This window comes from Crinia signifera, chromosome 2, assembly GCF_055691185.1.
Source record: "Crinia signifera chromosome 2, ASM5569118v1, whole genome shotgun sequence".
In the NCBI taxonomy this organism is placed as follows: Eukaryota; Metazoa; Chordata; class Amphibia; order Anura; family Myobatrachidae; genus Crinia; species Crinia signifera.
Window position 1 is genome coordinate 383,542,154 of NC_139218.1, and position 21,715 is coordinate 383,563,868.

Sequence of the window (21,715 nt, forward strand, 5' to 3'; positions counted from 1 at the left end):
TGGGGGGTGTGCCACGAATTGTGGGATGGGGGGGGGGCGCGGGGGGTTGCAGTGAATCGCGGGAGGGTGGGTCGCGGGGGCGGGGGTTGCTGCAATGACAGGAGGGGGGGTCAGGGGTGGGGGAATTGCGGTAGGGGGGGTCGTGGGGGGCACCGTGAACCGCGGGAGGGGGGGCCCGGGGGTTTGGCGCGAATCGTGGGGAGGGGGGGTCGCAGGGTGCCGCGAATCGCAGGAGGGGGGGGTGTCACGGGGTGGGGCCGCGAATCGCAAGAGTCACCGGGGGTGCCGCGAATTGAAGGGGGTGTGCTGTACATCGTGGGAGGGGGGTCGCGGTGGGTGCCGCGAATCGCCACAAGAAAAAATCAACACAGAAAGGTCAACACATGTAAATGTTGACATAAGTGTGGCACTTCATTGGTGTCCATGTCGACACATGAGAATGAGTGACAGATGTAGCCAAATATATAAGAGATGGCACTTTAATGGAAACTACTGAGGAAGAGAGGGATCTAGGTGTCACTATTTCAGGGGACTTAAAAGCAGGTAGGCAATGTAACAAAGCAATGAAGAAGGCAAGTCTGATGCTTGGTTGCATAGGGAGAGGTGTCAGCAGTAGAAAGAAGTAATAATGTCACTGTATAGGTCATTGGTATGACCTCACCTAGAGTATTGTGTTCAGTTCTGGAGGCCATATCTCCAGAAGGATATAAATACATTAGAGACTGTACAAAGAAGAGCAACTAAAATGGTGCACGGCCTACATCACATAACATACTTAATATGTATACTTTAGAGCAGAGAAGGGAAAGGGGGGACATGATAGAAACTTTCAAATATATCAAGGGTTTTTAACAAGGTACAGGTGGGAGACATTCTTCACAGGAAGAGGAGCAACAGAACACGAGGACATGCACTGACACTAAAGGGAGGAAGATTCAGGGAAAATGTGAGGAAGAATTACTTCACAGAAAGAGTAGTAGATAAGTGGAATAGCCTACCATCAGAGGTGGTAGACGCAAATACAGTAGTACAATTTAAAACATGCTTGGGATAAGCATATTGATATCCTTACAAAAAAATAAGGATCAAATATGGTTTGAGGTAACATGTTTAAAAAAAAGGACAGACTAGATGGGCCAAGTGGTTCTTATCTGCCGTCAAATTCTATGTTTCTATACATAGCGATATCCAGAGATCATCTTAAGTTATCAACATGAAAATAGATATATTCTCAACTTCAAATACTCCTGACTCCGGTTGTGTGGTGGCGACAATGTAAGGTAATGTCAGAGGTCATGCATCACAGCTGCCTGCAGCCCAGCTCCAACCTGCCGCACTGGGTGACACTGCACAGCACCCTGTTTGGTGCTTGGAGCATATAGGGAACAGATTTATTGAGCGACTCAGGACAGACATTATTCAGAGCGTTCTTACCCAACTCGTACAAATATGCTGTGATATTTTGCACTAAAACTATATCACTGTGGATAAGCACGGCCCCACATTAACACCAGTGTTCATATATACCCCCGCTCAGTGTTTATGTACCGGCATCTTCCTGATAGCAGGCAATAAATCTATCAGTCACAGTCTGGGGAGTCCATCATCATTATATCAGTATCACTTATTCATTTTCTCTATAGCTACAGACTAGATGCTCTACTCACACACTGAGCAGAAAACTAGATGTCGGTATATAAGAATACTGTACAGTAAGACCCTGGCATTCCACTAACCGGTTATTAGGGAGAACAGTGGGTTTTCTGGACCAGAATGCAATGGATGTAACCAGTAGGGTATCAGGTACCACTGACATGTAAAACAATAGTCTATTTATAAAGTGTTCCCTGTGTGATCGTCAGCAGACGTAGTGTAAACAGACGTCCGTACACCTGTTCCCAGCAATGCAGGAAAAGCAATATGCCATATGTCACACAGGAGGGGGAGTAACCATTCCTGTACAGCACAGCACAGGCTACATCCCCGCTACCAATACCCACACAGCAGTCATTGCCTATATATCATCACACAGGAGGGGAGTAACCATTCCTATACAGCACAGGACACATCCCCCCCCCTACCATTACCCACACAGCAGCCACTGCCTATATATCATCACACAGGAGGGGGAGTAACCATTCCTATACAACACAGCACAGGCTACATCCCCCGCTACCAATACCCACACAGCAGCCACTGCCTATATATCATCACACAGGAGGGGAGTAACCATTCCTATACAGCACAGCACAGGCTACATCCCCCGCTACCAATACCCACACAGCAGTCACTGCCTATATATTATCACACAGGAGGGGGAGTAACCATTCCTATACAGCACAGGACACATCCCCCGCTACCATTACCCACACAGCAGCCACTGCCTATTTATCATCACACAGGAGGGGAGTAACCATTCCTATACAACACAGCACAGGCTACATCCCCCGCTACCAATACCCACACAGCAGCCACTGCCTATATATCACACAGGAGGGGAGTAACCATTCCTATACAGCACAGCACAGGCTACATCCCCCGCTACCAATACCCACACAGCAGTCACTGCCTATATATCATCACACAGGAGGGGGAGTAACCATTCCTATACAGCACAGGACACATCCCCCGCTACCATTACCCACACAGCAGCCACTGCCTATATATCATCACACAGGAGGGGGAGTAACCATTCCTATACAGCACAGCACAGGCTACATCCCCCACTACCAATACCCACACAGCAGCCACTGCCTATATATCATCACACAGGAGGGGAGTAACCATTCCTATACAACACAGCACAGGCTACATTCCCCCGCTACCAATACCCACACAGTAGCCACTGCCTACATATCCTCACACAGGAGGGGAGTAACCATTCCTATTCAGCACAGCACAGGCTACATCCCCCACTACCAATACCTACACAGCAGCCACTGCCTATATATCATCACACAGGAGGGGAGTAACCATTCCTATACAACACAGCACAGGCTACATCCCCCCGCTACCAATACCCACACAGCAGCCACTGCCTATATATCATCACACACGAGGGGAGTAACCATTCATATACAGCACAGGACACATCCCCCACTACCAATACCCACGCGGCAGCCACTGCCTATATATCATCACACAGTAGGTGGAGTAACCATTCCTATACAGCACAGGACACATCCCCCGCTACCAATACCCACACAGCAGCCACTGTCTATATATCATCACACAGGAGGGAAGTAACCATTCCTATACAGTACAGGCTACATCCCCCGCTACCAATACCCACACAGCAGCCATTCCTATAACACTTTCGCCCAGTTTGGGGCTCATGAGTATAGGGTGGGTAGCGTCTGTTCAGCTTGCTGAGACAACGCAATGCAATGATCACTAAACTGGGTGCGAGTACAATGGTTTTGTAATTCAGGCGGCTCCTCCCCCATTATATGAATGTAGTTTGGATATTTGGGGGATGGGGGACGATCTTACCTCCAGCAGATCTTTGGCTGATCCTCTCTTCTCCACGTCCATCTCCAGGCATCGGTTGAGGAAGTCCCGAAACGTACCAGACAGCTTCTCTGGGTTCTGCAGCTCCGGAGTACCGTTTGTGGCGATGAGATACAGCGCCTGTATATGCGACAAACAGGAGTCAAGAAACAGCCTGCAGTCAATATAATTACTGCAGAGTCTGGAGACGGAACATAGAAAAATCAGCTTTCTAATGCTAAGCGTCAGTAAATAGCTTGCCCGCACGTCTACATCTCAAGCCTGTGGGGTGGTCAGGATATCTGGATGCAGATGGCACAAGCCTGGCAACTGTGGGTCAGAGTATAGAGGGGCTGCAGAGTTTCTTACCCGGAGAGGATTTTCATTCAAGTATGGAGGCTCTCCCTCTATCATTTCTATGGCCATGATTCCGAGAGACCAGATGTCCACTTTAGGGCCGTAGGCTTTGCGCGTGACCACCTCTGGGGCCATCCAGTAGGGAGTACCGACCATGGTGCTGCGCTTACTCTGTTCTGGAGTTATTTGGGCACAGAAACCGAAGTCCGCTAAAAAGGAAAATATATAGAACACATGAATACATTTCCAGAGCCAAGTTCCTCACAAATTACATGATGGAAGTAGGAGGCCTTCACAGCCTGGAGATGGCGGTACAACGGTCATGGGGACTGGTCAAGTTCGGGAACCTATCCAAATGATCCAGACCACTGTTTTCAGGCTCTGAACAATTATCGATCATTGTTTGGTCAGCTTAAAGGTTAAATAAATATATCAAGGGTTAGGCCGTATTAGCGTAACCAATGTAAACATGAGATACAACTGATAACATGTAGCGTGTTGTATGACCGTACTTAATTTCACCGAGCCGTCCATTCCCAGCAGGATGTTGTCGCTCTTAATGTCCCGGTGGATGACTTGGTTGGAGTGAAGGAATTCCAAGGCCTGTAGACACTGGAGACAGGACGAGGACATGAGACTGGAAACGTGGTGGAACCGGAAGTGATAAACCTACATCTGTTGTGTAATAGACATCCACTAGCCCGTAGCACATGCTAACCCAGGAACGGCGCTCTGATCTCAGATATAGCGGTGAGACTATGACATGGGCTCTGGAGGAGAGTCACAGAAACGCTACACCTGACCCTCTCATAGGAACACAACATATGGATGTGTGAGGAGCGCACCTGGTTTTCTACACTCGCCTCCTCTAATTGAATAGATCCCATATTTGCAATATTATGCAGATTAGCTACAATGCAAATCAGCGTTTGAAATATATATACATTCGTTAGTCTGTTGGATCACATGAAAAGTGAATGGGCACAAAAAAAAAAAAACTGGTAACTAAAACCTTTTAAACTAAAAGACAGACCCCACCCCCCACACACAAAAATGTGTGCACCCTATGAAAAAAAAGATTACCTCTCTGCAAACCGCTGCGATTTGTCCTTCATCCATACAGGTCTCAGTTACCACATCAGTGAGGGAACCACCTGCCAGGTACTCCATCACCACCCACAGCTCCTCCCCGACCAGGTAACTGCAGGGAGACATCCCTCCGGTCAGTAACATTACAGACGTATTCAGAGAGGTGTGTATGTTCTGTGCTACAACCCTCCCTCGTTCCATTAGACTCTCCCCGACCTTGCAAAGCTCCAAACGGGCGCTGAAAACTCACCTGTTCATCAAAGCTTATCCTTCCACTGCTTAACTTAGTCCTGAAGCTGGTTCTCCGACCCCTGCCACACACGCATTGACAATCTCGGCCTGCTTACATCCTGCCATCAACCCATCTGCTTGCACCTCATGTATTCTGTCTGTTGCCCCTTCCTACTAGATTGCATCTCTTCAGAGCAGGGCCCTCTTCTCTTCACATTTCACTCACAGCTCTCCCATACTTAAACACCCAGCGTCCATCTTTGGCCATAAGCCCCTATCCTAAATCAAAAACACACATTTGGGGGGAGACCCCCGCACCCCGATTCCCCAGAGGACTCACCTGTCCAGGTAGTTGACAATGTTTGGGTTCTTGTTTTCCCTCATTACGAGGATCTCGTTAATAATTAACTCTTTCTTTGGCTGCTGTTGTAAATTCATTTGCTTAATGGCCACCTGCGTGGAGAACACAGAGATCTTGATGACGTAACTCGGGGTGAGAATAAGGATATACAGCTGGGAACCTAGACTGGGGTCAGGGAGGATCACCAGCTCATGGGCACAAGACACTTCATGCCACAGGAACACAAAGGCCGCAAAAGAGTCCGGCGATAGGTTCTGTGTCACTGAGTTTGTAGTAATAGTCCAAGGCACCTACAAATGTTTCTCTAAACTAAGGGCCAGGTTCAGTAAAGCCAAAGCAAGTCATTTTGTGCAACCATGTTGCTATGCAAGGGAAGCAAATCCATTTATATTGTTTCTGTGCAGGGTAAATACTGACTGCTTTTGCATGCAGCCCACGGGTGTTAAACAGCTTTATTTTTACACTGCAATTGAGGTTTCAGATTGAACACTCCCCACCCAAATCTATATCTCTCTGCACATGCTACATCTGAACATGGTTTTTGCTTTGCTAACAAAGATGAAGAATCAGGCCCTCAGGCTAGAACGCAGAGAGCCAAACCTGCGGATCATTCAATTGTGAAACTACACATCCCAGCATGCCCTGCCACAGTTTTAGAACTCCCAAATAGCAAGACCCTGGCAGGGAACGCTTGGACTTGTAGTTTCACAAGAGCCTCCTGTTGGACAGACCTGGTCTGGTCTATTCATTCTCAAAGCCTGGTCACACCCAGTCATGCAGAAGATGTGCAAAACCAACGGGCAATCCAAGCGCTTGAATGCTACCTGCAGCACAGAGCATTTCAGCACATTCATATCCACCAGGTCCTTGTATAGGTAGGTGTCTAGAGGGGCTGAGGCAGCAAGTAGCCAATCAGAGCTCATATGCATTAATGACTATGCAAAGTTGTGGTGTGAGGTTTGTATCACACAGTGGCAGGAAGACAGACATCAGGGATAACGTGTCACCTTTCTTGTGTATCACCAACTAATAAAATGTTAATTATTTTTATACAAAATTTGCCCAGAATTCGTACGCATTATATTCGGGCAGCTGTAATTAGTCTGCATGCGCCATTCTGCAACTTCATACTAAATACAGTTTTTTATCTGGTTTCTTGAGTTGTATTTCAGCCTGGACTTTATAAAATCAGCCAGAATTCTATGACTTGCCCTGAAACATGACACCGTTCACTGGTCACAAATACACAGAGAGAGCAGCTGTAGGTCATCGCTCAACGGAATGAAACATTCCAGGCTGCTGATAAGGAGACATGGCTGAAACACACAGAGGACAACAGGAAACTACCGGAATGTATTCAGTTACAGTAGGGCCTGCTCTGAATACACAGAAGGTGGAAAAGCCCCCAAACGTATTCGCAGTATAGTAATATGTATATTACAAACAAGACGATTAGATGATTTACAAACCAACAATGATCATTAACAAATATCGATCAGTAAAATACAATAATGTCACAGGAGATTCTACATGGAATACTTCATACATGAAAGACACGGACTTACCTCCTGTCCGGTCGCTACGTCCACCGCAATGTAAACAGTTCCAGATGCCCTGTGAGGAACAGGAGACATTTCACACGGCGGTAATTACAGGCTAACGTACAATGTATCATTTATGTACAACAGATACTTCATATAAACCAGCCACTGATATGGCGATAAGCCAGGCATGACTGCGCCCACGTCCAGAGACCTGAGTTTGCCGCATAGCCAACAGACATTTACGGTCATGAACAATAGTGTAAAAATCATTAAAAACCAGCTGGGGCCCGTGACAAAGGCTGCACTGGTCGTGGTGAAAATAGTGCACTGATAGGGCTAGCCCGGGCCCATAGACGCCAGGCCTAGACTGTCATTTTCAAACCTATACTAGGAAAAACATTCGGTGACATGTGACTGCTCGCTATGGTTACAGCACCTTTTGCTCAGTTATATGCCCACCAGTTTACATTAAATTACCCATGTGTTGTATTCGGAGAGTCTAGTTTTCACAAGTTAAGGAAAGAAAGTATAATCCTTTTTCTGTAAAAGTTAGAGCAGTGATTTTCAACCTTTTTACCTTGCGGCACACTAAATAAGATTTAAAAAATTGCCAAGGCACACCATGAGATCCCCACAGGGCAAAACACATTGGCCCCCACAGGAAAGAAACCAAACCTATTGGCTCCCATATAAATAAACAATCACACTGGTCCCCACCGGTAACACAAATAAAATACACAGGCCCTTTACATGAAAAGAAGAGACCAGTGAATAACAGTTGAGCTGGTGGTGGCTGTATAGATCTGGGGGCACACTGTACGTGGCATCAGATCAAGCAATATAATTAACAAGACATAGAAGTGTACAGCAGTGGAACGCTCGGTATACATCAGATCAGGGGCAGGTAACCTGTAGCACTCCCCTGTACTTACACAGAGAATGAATCTCCCTGGGAGAACTTGGCACAATGATGCCATATAATACAGCGCTGCCTATTACATAACCAGGTGCCATCCAGCATGAAGACAGGGCACACTGACAGGTTACATAGGAAGCAGCGACACCATGACCATCCGACATATGGACGGATGGCGAAAGCTATTCCCCCGCTACATTACCAGAACACGCACGCGTCACGTCCCTCTGATGTGCAGGAACAGACAGCATTGCCGGCTACTGGCTGCCAGCAGCTCATCTCCTGCCAGAATTACCCGGCCTGAGAACCGGCTGACAGGAACACAAAGAGAACATTCACGTGGATAATGCAGGCAGGGGCATTCCCCGGCTGTGAGCAAATGCACATTGTCCACTGGGCCGTGAGTGGCTCATAAGGCATTATTCCATCCACTGGCACCGGCCGCCTCTTACTATGTGCTGGGCTCAGGACAACACAGGAATGTGTGCTCAATGTTCTGCATGACGGAACACCGGACATCCAGAGAGTGACAGACCTGCAGGAGCGACCCCCGCCCAGAGCCAGTGCACCTGTACCGTGACCACCCACCCCCCCCCCCAGAGCCTGTACTCCTGCACCGTGACACCCCCCCCAGAGCCTGTACTCCTGCACCGTGAAACCCCCCCAGAGCCTGTACTCCTGCACCGTGACCCCCCCCAGAGCCTGTACTCCTGCACCGTGACCCCCCCCCCCAGAGCCTGTACTCCTGCACCGTGACACCCCCCCCCAGAGCCTGTACTCCTGCACCGTGACACCCCCCCCCAGAGCCTGTACTCCTGCACCGTGAGACCCCCCCCAGAGCCTGTACTCCTGCACCGTGACACCCCCCCCAGAGCCTGTACTCCTGCACCGTGACACCCCCCCAGAGCCTGTACTCCTGCACCGTAAGACCCCCCCCAGAGCCTGTACTCCTGCACCGTGAGACCCCCCCCAGAGCCTGTACTCCTGCACCGTGAGACCCCCCCCAGAGCCTGTACTCCTGCACCTCGAGACCCCCCCAGAGCCTGTACTCCTGCACCGTGACACCCCCCCAGAGCCTCTACTCCTGCTCCATGACACCACCCCCCCCCCCCAGAGCCTGTACTCCTGCACCGTGACCCCCCCCAGAGCCTGTACTCCTGCACCGTGACCCCCCCATAGTGACAGTGATGCAGCAGAGCTCCTGCAGCATCAAACTGCTAAACTGCCCATCCAGTCATGGAAAGAACGCCTCACTAAAAATTATTTCAAACTAAGTGCAACTATAAAGCCCCGTACACATGGGAGGACTAGAGTCCCTTTCTGAGCGAGGTGCTTAAGCCCAGATCGCTCAGCACACCTGCGATGTGCGCTGAGCAATGCTTTTACCTATACTTATAGGTAATCTAAGCACTGTATCTTTGCGGGCAATGGCGCCACACAGGACCGCGCATCGCCATCACAGGGTGTTCACACGGAGCGATCCGTGCTTCATTTCTAAGCGATCTAGTCAGCTCACTTACAAAAAGGGCTTAAATCGCCCCGTGATTATGCCCCTTAAGAAACACTGTATCTGTAGCCATTGATGTGTCATCTCACTACTCGCTCCTCGTACACGTCACCCTGTATTCATTGTCAGCGTCTGCATATGCCACAGGGCCCAGACTTCCAGTAAAACGGGATATAAATTTCACTTGCAACAGTACAGAGCTGGTCCTCTGCACAGCACACAGGTCTGGTCTATGTGACAACCTACATTATGAGCTATAAGCTATGAACAGGTCTATTTAATACCTGGCCCGTGAATGCTACCCCCCCCCATGTATCACCTATTCGACCAGGACAGCTGCAACACAAGTACCACCATCCACTGATTGCCGCCCAGCAACAGCAATACTACAGTATTATGAAATCAACAAAACTTGCAATGAGCACCAATCACTTCCGTGTGGAGCACTGTGGAAGATGGGGGCTGGAATGCAGGCTCATTTCTATAGAAGGAGAACAAGGATCTAAAGGGTTATAATTAACAATCCAACAATGGGCAGCTGCAGACAGGGCTAAGAGTGTAATTACAGGTGCCGGTGAGAGTGCCCTTTGTTCCCGGACATCTGATCACCTGGTTAGCTCAGTCGGGACCCAGACAGAGACACGGCGTCTCTCTGATCATTATTACAGCGAAGGCCTCAATGCCGGATACAAACCACCACCTTGTACTGTGCCATATTGTCTTCCTGGCACCACCCGAGTTACGGAGAGGTTATGCCACTATACAAGGGTGCTGTATTATTCCCTGGAAACAAGGGGGCCCAGAAAAAAAAGCATGTACAAAGGAAGAACATGCAAACTGTAAAGAATAAGGGCCCTCTGATGAAGAACTGAACTCAAAACCCCGGCATTGTGTGGCAAAGATGCGAACCCCACTGCCGCAATCAGATCTGCACGGCTGTATAGTACATAAGCCAGGCAGAACAGATCTAGTGTAGAAACTGCACAAACCGCTTCCTGCACACAATCCAATGTATGACCCACCTACTGTAGGACAGCATGAACCGCAATGCTAACCACTGTGCTTACACTTTTGACAGAAGTGGTTTATTAGAGATTAATTTACATAATAATGGCCTTTAATCTGCTTGTTTAGATCACCAAAAACTCAGTGGGTGCTGCCAAGTCTCCACAGCTCACCGGCTTCTATAAAGGCAAACCTGGTTCTGCCCACACACTACTACTGCACAAGACCCAATCTAGGGGGTGTTACCCCTCGGCAGATAGCATACATTATGTGAGTGACTAGCGACCCGCCCCCGCTTTGCACGGGTACATTATTTCTAAGAACGGTAATGTGCCTGTGCAAAGCAGGGGCGGGTCGCTAGTACTGTAAATATCCATGATCAGCCGCGTCCCCCTCTCTGTGGGCTCTATCCCAGCAGCCGCGCCGCTTCTCTTTCCGGACACGGAGCGCTGGCAGCAGTCAGAGGGGGAGAGTTCGGCCTGCAGCTGGTACCAAAATCAGACACAACAAACAGGTGTGCAGTAAATGTAACATTCTTCTAAGAAACATCTGTTTCCTCTGTGCCAGGGTTATAGTGTTTCATCACATCAGGAGCCTCAGACTTGCAGGCAACTGAATGTGCGTTACGGCTTGAATAGGTTGATGCACTTACCCCTGCCCGATCTTTTCAAACCGCGTGTATTTCTTCTTGGGGTCTCCCACACTGACGATGCTTCCTGTAATCACAGACGTGAGATGGAACAAATTTATACCACGGTTGTGCAATAAACTCCCTTGTGCATTACCTACATCATATAGAGTGGGCATGTCCAAACTATGGCCCTCGAGCTGTTGTGAAACTACAAGTCCCATCATGCATTGCTTATAGGGAATGCTAAAACTATGGCAAGGCATGCTGAGATGTGTAGTTTCACAACAGCTGGAGGGCCACAGTTTGGACATGCCTGACATGGAGGGTTATTCAGACCTGCTCTGCTAAATCGCTGAGTCCTGCTATCAGGTATACACCGCCCAGCCAGAGTGAAATACCACCCCGTACAAGCCCGCGAATTGCTGAGCGGGGCTTGTGAAAATTAGCTGGTTTGGGGATTAGCTGCAAATACATTCACAAACCGCTCAACATCCAATGTTTTTCCCAGTGTGTGCAGTCTGTGTGTAGCGGCTGTGATAGTATCAGACTGATCGGGGCGGAGCTGACATCACATGACTTCCCCTCACACACATGGCCACGCCCCTCACCATGGAATGATTACCCAGTGTGTGCAGTCTGTGCGTAGCCCAGGACTTACTCAGCGGCTGTGATAGAATCAGGCTGATCGGGGGCGGAGCTGACATCACATAACTTCCCCTAAAACAGCTGGGCACACCTGCGTTTTCCCTGACTCGAAAACAGCCGGTTATCCCCCCCCCAAATGCCGGCCTCGTGTAAATCACCTTGCGTACAGCCAGCGATCAAAGGAGTTTAAAGATTTTATCATAAGATGACCTTGCGCATGCGTACTTCGGCCCATACGCGTGCACAGTGTAACGATTATCGTCAGACCTGGAAATTCGCAGCTGTACTAACAGCTCTGAATAAACACCCCCCCTGTAGTTTTGATCGCTAATAAAGCACTATAAAGGTGACAAAGTGTGTTAGACTGCGCGCCGAGCCCTCTGACCCCTGTCTGCAGGGACAACCAAAAATACTGATTAGTGCGTACAGTAGCCAGCGTTATACAATGAAACTCCCCAGGAAAGGAATCTTGTATGACAAAAAGTCTGAAACATTCAAAGTGGCTATGCATACGCACGGATACAGAGGGGTGCCTTTGAGAGCAGACAAGGGGGGCAGATTTATTAAGCTTGGTGAAGTGATAAAGTGGAACATAATGTACCATCCAATCAGCTTTTAACTTGAAAAATGACAGTTACAAGTTGATTGGCTGCTGCGTTCTCACCTTCCACTTTATCACTTCACCAGGCCTAATACATCTGCCCCCGAGTCTTCTTGCCTCACAGACGGTGTATTAAGAGGGAAAAAAGAAAAGAAAAAGGGGGGGACGCAGCCTGTAAATGGGCCACGTGTGAGTGAAGTAATTAATCTGGTGAAGTGGTTAGAACATATTTGCAGAGTACGGCAGCCAATTCTAGTCCTGCTCGCTGCCAAGGCCGTCACAGCTACATACGCTGCATTCTAGTGGTTTACAAAAGATCCCACATTAAAGGGAAGATAATTCCTTAATAAATCAGTACAGTTCAGTCTGTGGAAAATCTCATCTTCCAAATACCCGCAGTGCAGCACCATCTGTCATAAGATCGCTATGGCATTCCAGGCATATAGGCATAGTACAGCATGGGCTTCCTCCGATGTACGAGCGCGACTTATCAAAGATGACAATTACCTGCGAAACATGCAGTTTATGCACCGGAGAGATGAGTGAGGTATAAGACATGATGTGCCTCAGTAACGTTCCTGGTACCTAATCCGCTGCCAAGCTCAAATGCTGGCTCAGTCAAAAACACTTGCTAAATAATTGGGCATAAAAAACTATGGGTAAATGCATGTGCAAGGTGATAATGTTCCAGCCAATCAGCTATTAACTGTTAATTTACATATTGGAGCTGATTGGCTGGTGCATTAACAGTTAGGATCCGATTGGCTGGAGCATTATCACCTTGCACATAACGTTATTTATGGGGACAGATACCACTTCCCCAAGCTTCAAGCTTGCCCAGCGCATGAGGCAGGCAACGCTCGGTACTCCGGCTGCTGTGGAACTACATAACCCATCATGCCTTGCCAAAGACCTGCTGTTCGGGGCACGCTAAAACTGTGGCAGTGCATGCTGGGATGTGTAGTTCTAAAGCAGCTGGGCTGCCAGCCATTGTCTTATCTCTAAGCCATCCTAGAAAATGATACAGTCTGCTGTTGCTATGGGCAACATCACCTTCATTTTTTAAAAGCTTTAGTAAATGCCATCAGTGTACAAGAATAAAGCACATACTCAGTTTTTCCAGGATCTCTTCATCCGACATCTTGGGCTTTTTCTTCGCCTTCTCAGTGTTTTTCGCCGACGCCTCTAGTGGCGACGAGCTGTTTTCCGATGGCTCTGCAGGCGGCGCGGTGGGCTCATCTTTAACCAGCGGTGACGGGAGAGCAACAGGACAGGTGTAGATCTGAAAAGCACAAGTAGAGCAATAAGCGGCTGCTGCTCCCGGCAGAGGGTACGGACTGGTCACAGAGTGGTGTCAACGCAGTGTCTGTGGGGTGGACCAATGATAGAGTCTCCTGTATGACCTCCGTTATATGACCTGGTATTAGCAGAGCCCACCAATAAAGGATTATACAAACAATGAATGAAACCACATCAACAAGAGGACAATGACATGTAAGCACGTTATGGTAATAAAACACACCAAAACCAAAAAGCAGCTGCTTGCATGAAAGTCTTTCAGCATTTCTGTACACAAATCGGTTCACTAAAATAAGCAAACGGCCCAATTATGCTGTATCCAATCAGGTGTCCTCGCTCATCCCGTTCACCTGCATTACAGTACTTAGAGGCCATAGAACATATACCACTTAATGTATTCCAAGCTATGTGGACAAAAAAAGTCTGGAACAATTATCTGCAGAATTTGTCCTACAGACTTCTACCAACCAGAGCAGAACCAAAACTCAGCCAATCAGGATGCTAGGAACAGATGACATCACTGAGGTCTGGTTTACATTGAATTTGCATGTTCCATCAGTAAATCCACTCCTCACTTTATACAATGTGCCCAGAGTTACGCGGCTACCCTTTGGCTCACGAGTTCTAGATTCAGGGTGAAGCTTAGCAGCTACCCTATTTGCCACGCCCCTTAGGAGACGCTTCTTTGTATCAATGGGTGTTGACATGTGTGTCTAGGTCTCCCGGTTGGCTGACGCAACTAGGAGAAGAAAACCCCCAATAAATTGACGCAACTAGGAAAAGAAGACTCCCGCAACCACTCATCTTGGACTCTGCCCTGTGCATCCGCCATTATGCGTTTTGTATATGACATCCTTCCTGATTCACGGTGTAATTCACTATACTGTCTGCACCTCGTTAACACACAACAACATCTATGATGTATTAAAGGTACCTCATTCCCACTTAATGTGTATGTTGGTTCAGCCCATGTAATAGCTCTCTGCAGACTGCAGGAACGTGAACTATGAAATGTGAACCAGGCCAGACCTTTGTTAACCCTTTGCGTGCTAACGTTGCTGTGAGATCCTCAAAAAAGATGTTAAAAATTTTTTTTTTATGGGTGCAATATTTAACTATACTTCAATGAATTGACTTAGTTGTATTTTTATTTATTTATACTGAAAGAACAGTCGCTGGCATTTTTAGTGGATACAGAGGTCTGGTCATACAGATCCAGTTAAAGTCGGCTGTCGGAATGCCCATAATCTTCTTCTACTTAAATAGCGCTTGTTGACCGTCTCAGAATATGCATAAACCAGGGTGTTTTAAAACTCGGTCCTCATAACCCCGCACCGTTCACATTTTCCAGGTCACCAAGCAAGTGCACAGGTGCATTCCTTAACTCACTGACACAGGTGGAGCTAATTATTTCACTTGTGATTCTGGTCCATTTATCATTGATCGCATATAAATGCGATCTGGGCGGAATTGTAAAACGCGATCATATCACCCAAATGTATTATCTGGCAGGCGCAGGGACAGGACTCCGAAAAGAGCCCGTCCCTGCGATGCACGGAGCCAGAAGCCAGGGGTCTGCACATGCGCGGTTATGCGCTGATCCCGGCCGACCACGCTGCTGCCACAAAATGCGGCGTGTAGGCCATAGGCTGCAATGGGTTATCGCCATATCAGGATGGCGATAGCCCAGGTGTGCAAAGCCAGGCTGCCCGATGTTCATACATCGGACAGCTACGCATCCCCCATAGAAACCTATGGGGGATGCGGCTGGCAGTGGTGAAGGGGGGATCGCAGCAGGGTTCTGAGATTCCTGCTGCGGTCCCTTTTGATACATTAGGGGGATACTTAATATTTGTGGCTAACCCCCGAAAACGGGTGTTTTCGGGGATTTAGCCGCAAATATTACTTGATAAATGCGGCCCTCTGTGAGGAGACCTGCAAAACATGCACTGTGTGGGGTCTCGAGGGCAGAGTTTGATAACCTGTGGCATAAACACAGCACAAGGTGGCGATTACGTATAAACGTTGCCCAGACAGATGTGAACAAACTTTACCTTTATATGAAATGAGATTACATGGGAGAGACCCCAGCACATGGGAAGAGCTCGAGCACCCTGTACCGTAGTAATCGGCAAACCTACAATTGTCTTCCTGTTCCCTCTAATTACGCTTTATAAGCAAAACTGATTGGAAGGGGGGGGGGGGGGGGGCGCACCTAAATTGTACGTACGCTCAGCTTGTTACACAACAACATCCTACCAGACTTCATCAGTATTGTGCAGCCTCCAGAAATTGCACCGTCATGCACCCTAACAGAGCAGAGCTGCAGCAACTCGGCCAGAGAACGCGGCGGCATGTGTGTATATATGCATCAGTCACCGGTACACCCACCGATTTTGTATGCTCAGGACGTGGGGCCACGACCGGAGGAGGAGCCGGTTCCTCCTCATCTTCGTCTTCAGAAACGGGAGGCACATCAGGGGTCTCGGAAACGACTTTTGAATTCTGCAGTTAAAATGATATAAATACAGTTAAACTTTTATCGAACTTTGGCGGGGAATCGCACAGAGCAATGGGACTTTACGCATCATTAGGTCGTCAGTCAAAAAAAACAATATATATAATAATAATAATTGACCACTATTGGTCGACAGTCAAAAAGCCGACATATTAGGTCAACACAAACCAAAGGTCGTCGCGAGTACATGATTTAACCGACAAATGGATGTGAATGACTGCCAGTCACTTCATTGGTTACCTGTATTCTACACAAAATTATTTTACTTCCACACAAAGCCATAAACCAAACTACACCAACATACATCTCTTCTCTTATCTCAAAATATCATCCAACACGACCTCTACGCTCCTCCCAAGATCTGCGTCTCTCATCCACACTCATTACTCGCTCCCATTCCCGACTGCAGGACTTTCTTCGGGCTGCACCCACTCTGTGGAATGCCCTCCCAAGCACAATAAGGCTCTCCTCCAGTCTCCAAACCTATAAGCGTTCCCTAAAAACGCATCTCTTCAGGCAAGCTTATCAAATTCCAGAACCAGTCATAGAACCTTGTATTCTGGTGGAATTGATGCAATAAAGAATACAGTATCTATCCTTATGTATCAATGCCTATTTCCCTGTAGATTGTAAGCTTGCGAGCAGGGCCCTCCTACATTTTGACTGTCTGTAAATACCCTGTTTATTGTATCACTGTCTCCTTTGTAAAGCGCAACGGAATCTGCTGCGCTATATAAGACACTGTTAATAAATAAATAAAACCTTCTGATGTATTTTTAGATCTCGCCGGCTCCTTAAGCACTTCCAGATCTGTCTGTCGCTGGTTTTACTAGATCCGTTTTACAGACTAACTTGTAGTAAACATCAGCAATTATTTTGTGCACACTTGTAATTTCTTAGACACCAAGCGCTATACAGTATATTAAATTTACATTTTTTTTTTAATAAATGTAATTAGGAAGATTCCATTAACATTATTTCCTGAGTGAGAAATCCCCTAACACACACACACACACACACACACACACACACACACAGAGCGTTACAGACAGACATCACTGGGGCTGCCAAGTTCCTGTTGGAAGAGACGTGAAGCCTCTGCCAATTCCTGACACATAAAAAGAGTTAACGTGAAATGGTTTCCAAATGTGCCAATACCAGTTACCCCTCCAATTTGATAGACAATTTAGTGGTAAAATTATTTTCCGTGCTTAGAGATGGGGATTGATCGTAATAATTATGGTCACCATTAAGGCTAAGGGGCCGTGACATGTGTTACTGCCGCACAGCACAGAAGTCATTGTGGCTGCCCGGTCTAGAAAGGCTCTTGGGTCACTAGAGGTCCATCCATTCTACAGCGATAAAGGGGCCTATATCGGATGGGGTGTGAATTTGCACTCCGTCCGATGATTGAACAATGATAATGAAACTTACCAAGTTCACGGATGATCCGTAGACATCGAGCGAGTTATCTGCGGACATAGGAGTATTGTTAATGAAGGACAAGGACATGAGTCATGGTGACAGTATGATAAAAACATATATGAATTATTAAATAACGTATGACTATGTGTCTAATTGGAGGTAGCAATGTTAATAATTTGCATTTCCCATGTATACTCACTCATAAGGGACACTGGTGTAAAGGTGCCCACACACTAGAACGATTTTTTGGCCGATTTCAGATAAATCGGCCGATGTTTACAGATAATCGGATGATATCGGTCCGATGCGCGCTCCCGTGGATCTTTTGCTGAATCTTCTGATCTTACGTGCTGCACGAAAGATCAGAAGATTTAACAAAAGATCCATAGGAACGCACACGGGATCTTAAGAAAAATGGGGCAGATGTATTAAACCTTGCGAAGAGATAAACTGGAGAAAAAGTGGTAGGAGATAACGCACCAGCCAATCAACTTCCAACTGTCATATTTCAAACACTGCTGATTGGCTGGTGTGTTAACTCCTTCCACTTTTTCTCCACTTTATCTCCAGTTTATCTCTTCGCCAGGCTTAATACATCTGCCCCTATCTTTGGTAAAGATGCCTGAAATCTTTTGTCCAGGATGAACAAAAGATTTTAAGGCTAATTTATGCACACATCTTACGATCGTAGATCTTTCTAGTGTGTGGGCTCCTTAAGAGTATGAATCTTGGAGAATATCCCCATAAAGATTGTTATGTGCAAGATGATAATGCTCCAACCAATCAGCCCCAATATGTAAATTGACAGAGGAGCTGATTGGCTGGAGTATTATCTCCTTGCACATAATGTTCTATCATTCCAGATACCGGCCTTCACATCACATGGAAAGTTGAGACATAGAAGAATTATTTTTTTTTTAAGAAATTAAAAAAAGTTCCCCTTATTGTGTTATAATGGGATTTCCATGTCCCCGTCGTCTAGGCCCAGGGGGATGGGCAGGAGTCCGGCTATTACATCTGTGGCTGAGGACTGTGTGGCTGGACGGCCAGATCTCACTACACTGCACTGCTGCTGCTGAGCAATCACAGTAGCAGAGTCAGCACCAGAGCGTCTCGCCAAGCCAAACAATGCAGACGCATCTGAGGTCGGGCAGAGAGCAGCGCGGGGACAGATCCGATGCGAGGGAAAGGAGGGCGCTCATGACTCATATCGGAAACAATTACAGTCTATTGCTTGGCTTGTAGAACATCCCAGAGAGCGGGCAGCTTATCAGCAACGTCTGGCTGAGGGAGGAAAGTGCTGACAAGGATAGGGGATAGCCTGAGTGTACGTAATGGGGGAGATGGTCATTTAGATGCATTACAATGCATGCAGAGGAGGAGAACAAGCATTTATTGCAGGACTGGACACCGCACTAAATGACACCGCTGAGGTACTCTGCACCTCGTGCCTCAGTGGCATCACCTAGACAGACAGGCTGAGAAGAGCACATGGCTGTCCAGGGTACCTTAGATTGATTGCAGATGATTATCTAGCTATTACTGACGCCATTCAGGCATGAGGCACTGAGCTCCGTGCCTCAGTGAGGTCACTAGTTAACAGAGAGGCTGCACACTCGTCAATATTGGTTCATCTGCTGCCGGAAGCCCCTCCCACCCCAGGTTACCTGTGAAGCTCATGTACTTCTGACTGTTGGAGGTTTTCTTGGAGTTGTAGAACTCGAGAACGTCCAGAACAGCCTGAGGATTCTTCTTCTGCTCCGACTTGGTGATGTTGGAGGTCTGCAGCAGTCGCGCCCATTGCTCCGGCATTCCCTGCATAGATATAGAGTAGGGTGGGTTATTGGAGGAGACCCGAAACACAGGAGGTGTCCGCAATGGTCAGCGTCCACGCACACTGCCAGGCTAAACGGCCAACACTAGATGCCTCGCTATACAGGAGAGCCAAGTGTCTTCAGAACCGACCTCCCTCTCATAGGTCGGCTGTTCCACTGGCTCTTCCTTCTCGGCAGACCAGAGACTGGACGTGGGAAGGCCCCGGGACAGTCCAGAGGTTCTAGTTACCCTATTGGCTGAAGACGCACTTTGCTAAGGGCTATAAAATAAAAGCAATTCTCTTTTAAAACCGGTAACGTCCCCATCGTTTGACGGTTATGGGCCATAGGGACGACTGCATAAAAGGATGATATGCGAAAGGTCGACAGGGCTTAAGTCGGCACCTGAAATAGTTTGACATGGCTAAGGCCGACACAAGCATTATGGGAAGGTCGACAGTCAAAAGGTTGATATGAGGTGGTCACTTTTTTGTCCCATATGTCGACTTAGTCGACATGGACACAGCCTAAGCGTACCGCATCCCCTCGCATGTACTGTTGCGCTCACCATGCTGCCGGAACACTATTTTATTCTCCCACCCCCGCCGTAGTGGATGGTAGCGCATGAAATACCGCCAGTTGGCATAAAAAAAAAAAAAAACAACAACATGAAATGCGCATGTGCCTTGTGTCGACCTTCTGTTTGTCGAACTTAGCCATGTCGACATGATGACCATATCCTGTTCTGACTGCCCGGATGGGTCAGGTTTGCATTTAACATAGGGGAGAGTGAAGTTTCAGCAAGTTTGCTGCGGATAAGCCAGAGCACAGCAGTTGTCACAGATATATATAACTCCTTAATGCACAGGATTAGATGTATAGGTGGCCTCCTGCCATCCCAGAATCAGCCAGTAAGAGGACAGTAGCACAGCACCGGTGCCGCCTCCTGTCCAGGACACTTCCACTTGTAACCAGAGGCCGATTTAATGGATCAGTCCAGCACAAAGATTAAGGGATTTATAAACGTGACATCACAGTGTCCACAGCCAACATGCCCATAGTAAGCTTTCACAGTGGATTTTCCCTACTTGGAGAGGAAGATCTAGCATTATGATCATTGGACCGAGTCCATTCGGGGTTTGAACTTTCCTTTTTTAAAAAGTTTAAATAAAAACATTTATGCGACCTATAAAAATCGCTCACCACCTGCATTTTTCGATAACCATTTGCGTGGGATAAAGGTGACTGGTGTAAGGCGACTAAACTGTGATGTGCTGCAATATGGAGAAGCCATAAATGGGGTCTAATGCACCATCGTACAAGCTGCTGTATCAGAACTGAATGAAGCGGTGATTGGGGGTAGAATTTCTGCCTATGGAACCCGGATACTGCTAAAGGAGACTCATCAGCTGAGTGGGCCAATGAGCAGGGTTCCGGGAAGTTGTGGCAAGAGAGGAATACAGGGAGGTCAGAGGGGCCATAGTGCAGCATGATACATTTTCCCAGGAATGCAGTATGTAGGGATAACGGGGTTTTCATAAGTTATGGACAGAGGAATAGAAATGGTTATCTTTGGAATCACAAAAGAAGCAGAGACTAAAGCACTGTACACAGTGGGATATAGAATGGGCCAGATGTATCAAGCTTCAAAAAGTGATAAGGTGAAGAGTGACAAAGAACAGATCCCAACTGCCATTGTTCAGACACTGTGTGTAACATGACAGTTAGGAGCCAATTGGCTGGCTGTCAGATTCTGGGGGGTAGTCAATGTTTCCAGTTATTTACGATCCGTGGAAATAACGGGAAAAAAATATAAATTCGCATTCCATCTATTTAATGTTTGGCATTTTTTTTCCCGATTCTTCAGAAACAATCCGACAAAGACGTGAATCCGCAAATCCATGCCTTTTTTCCCAGCAAAAAAACGGTGGCTAATTCGCAAATTTAGCGGCCATTTACGTAAAGGCAGATTTGCCTTTTCAAAGAAACGAATCTGCAGCTGCGAAAACGGCCCGGGATTGAATGCCCAAGTCCCGTTATTTCCGCAAATCGGAATGAACAGAAAACATTGAACACTTCCCCCACGTTTGTCTTTAATTTTCTAGGATGCAATACAGAACAGATAGACAGAATCTTCATATTTAGAAGCTTTAGTACAATTACAAGTTTTGCTATTCCGGCCTGGCAGGTGGAATTATATTTAGCACTGCCCAACGATGCCCATATGAGCTGTCATGTAAACTGGTCCGATACTCGTTGCTGCCAGTGTGTTTAGCCCATCGG

At 47.4% G+C, this 21,715-nt stretch overlaps 1 protein-coding gene across 1 annotated transcript in view; it reads right to left on the reverse strand.

The window, feature by feature from the left end:
• PAK1 (p21 (RAC1) activated kinase 1) overlaps nt 1–21,715 on the reverse strand; it is a 48,413-nt gene that overhangs the window by 11,247 nt on the left and 15,451 nt on the right. Inside the window, exons 4-14 of the mRNA XM_083170200.1 lie at nt 19,286–19,433; nt 17,628–17,665; nt 16,067–16,180; nt 13,487–13,658; nt 11,152–11,215; nt 7,093–7,141; nt 5,507–5,619; nt 4,930–5,047; nt 4,359–4,458; nt 3,859–4,055; nt 3,493–3,630 (exon numbers count right to left, since the gene is read on the reverse strand). Of these exons, the coding sequence (XP_083026326.1) occupies nt 3,493–3,630; nt 3,859–4,055; nt 4,359–4,458; nt 4,930–5,047; nt 5,507–5,619; nt 7,093–7,141; nt 11,152–11,215; nt 13,487–13,658; nt 16,067–16,180; nt 17,628–17,665; nt 19,286–19,433 (1,251 nt within the window). The remainder of the gene's footprint in view (nt 1–3,492; nt 3,631–3,858; nt 4,056–4,358; nt 4,459–4,929; nt 5,048–5,506; nt 5,620–7,092; nt 7,142–11,151; nt 11,216–13,486; nt 13,659–16,066; nt 16,181–17,627; nt 17,666–19,285; nt 19,434–21,715) is intronic.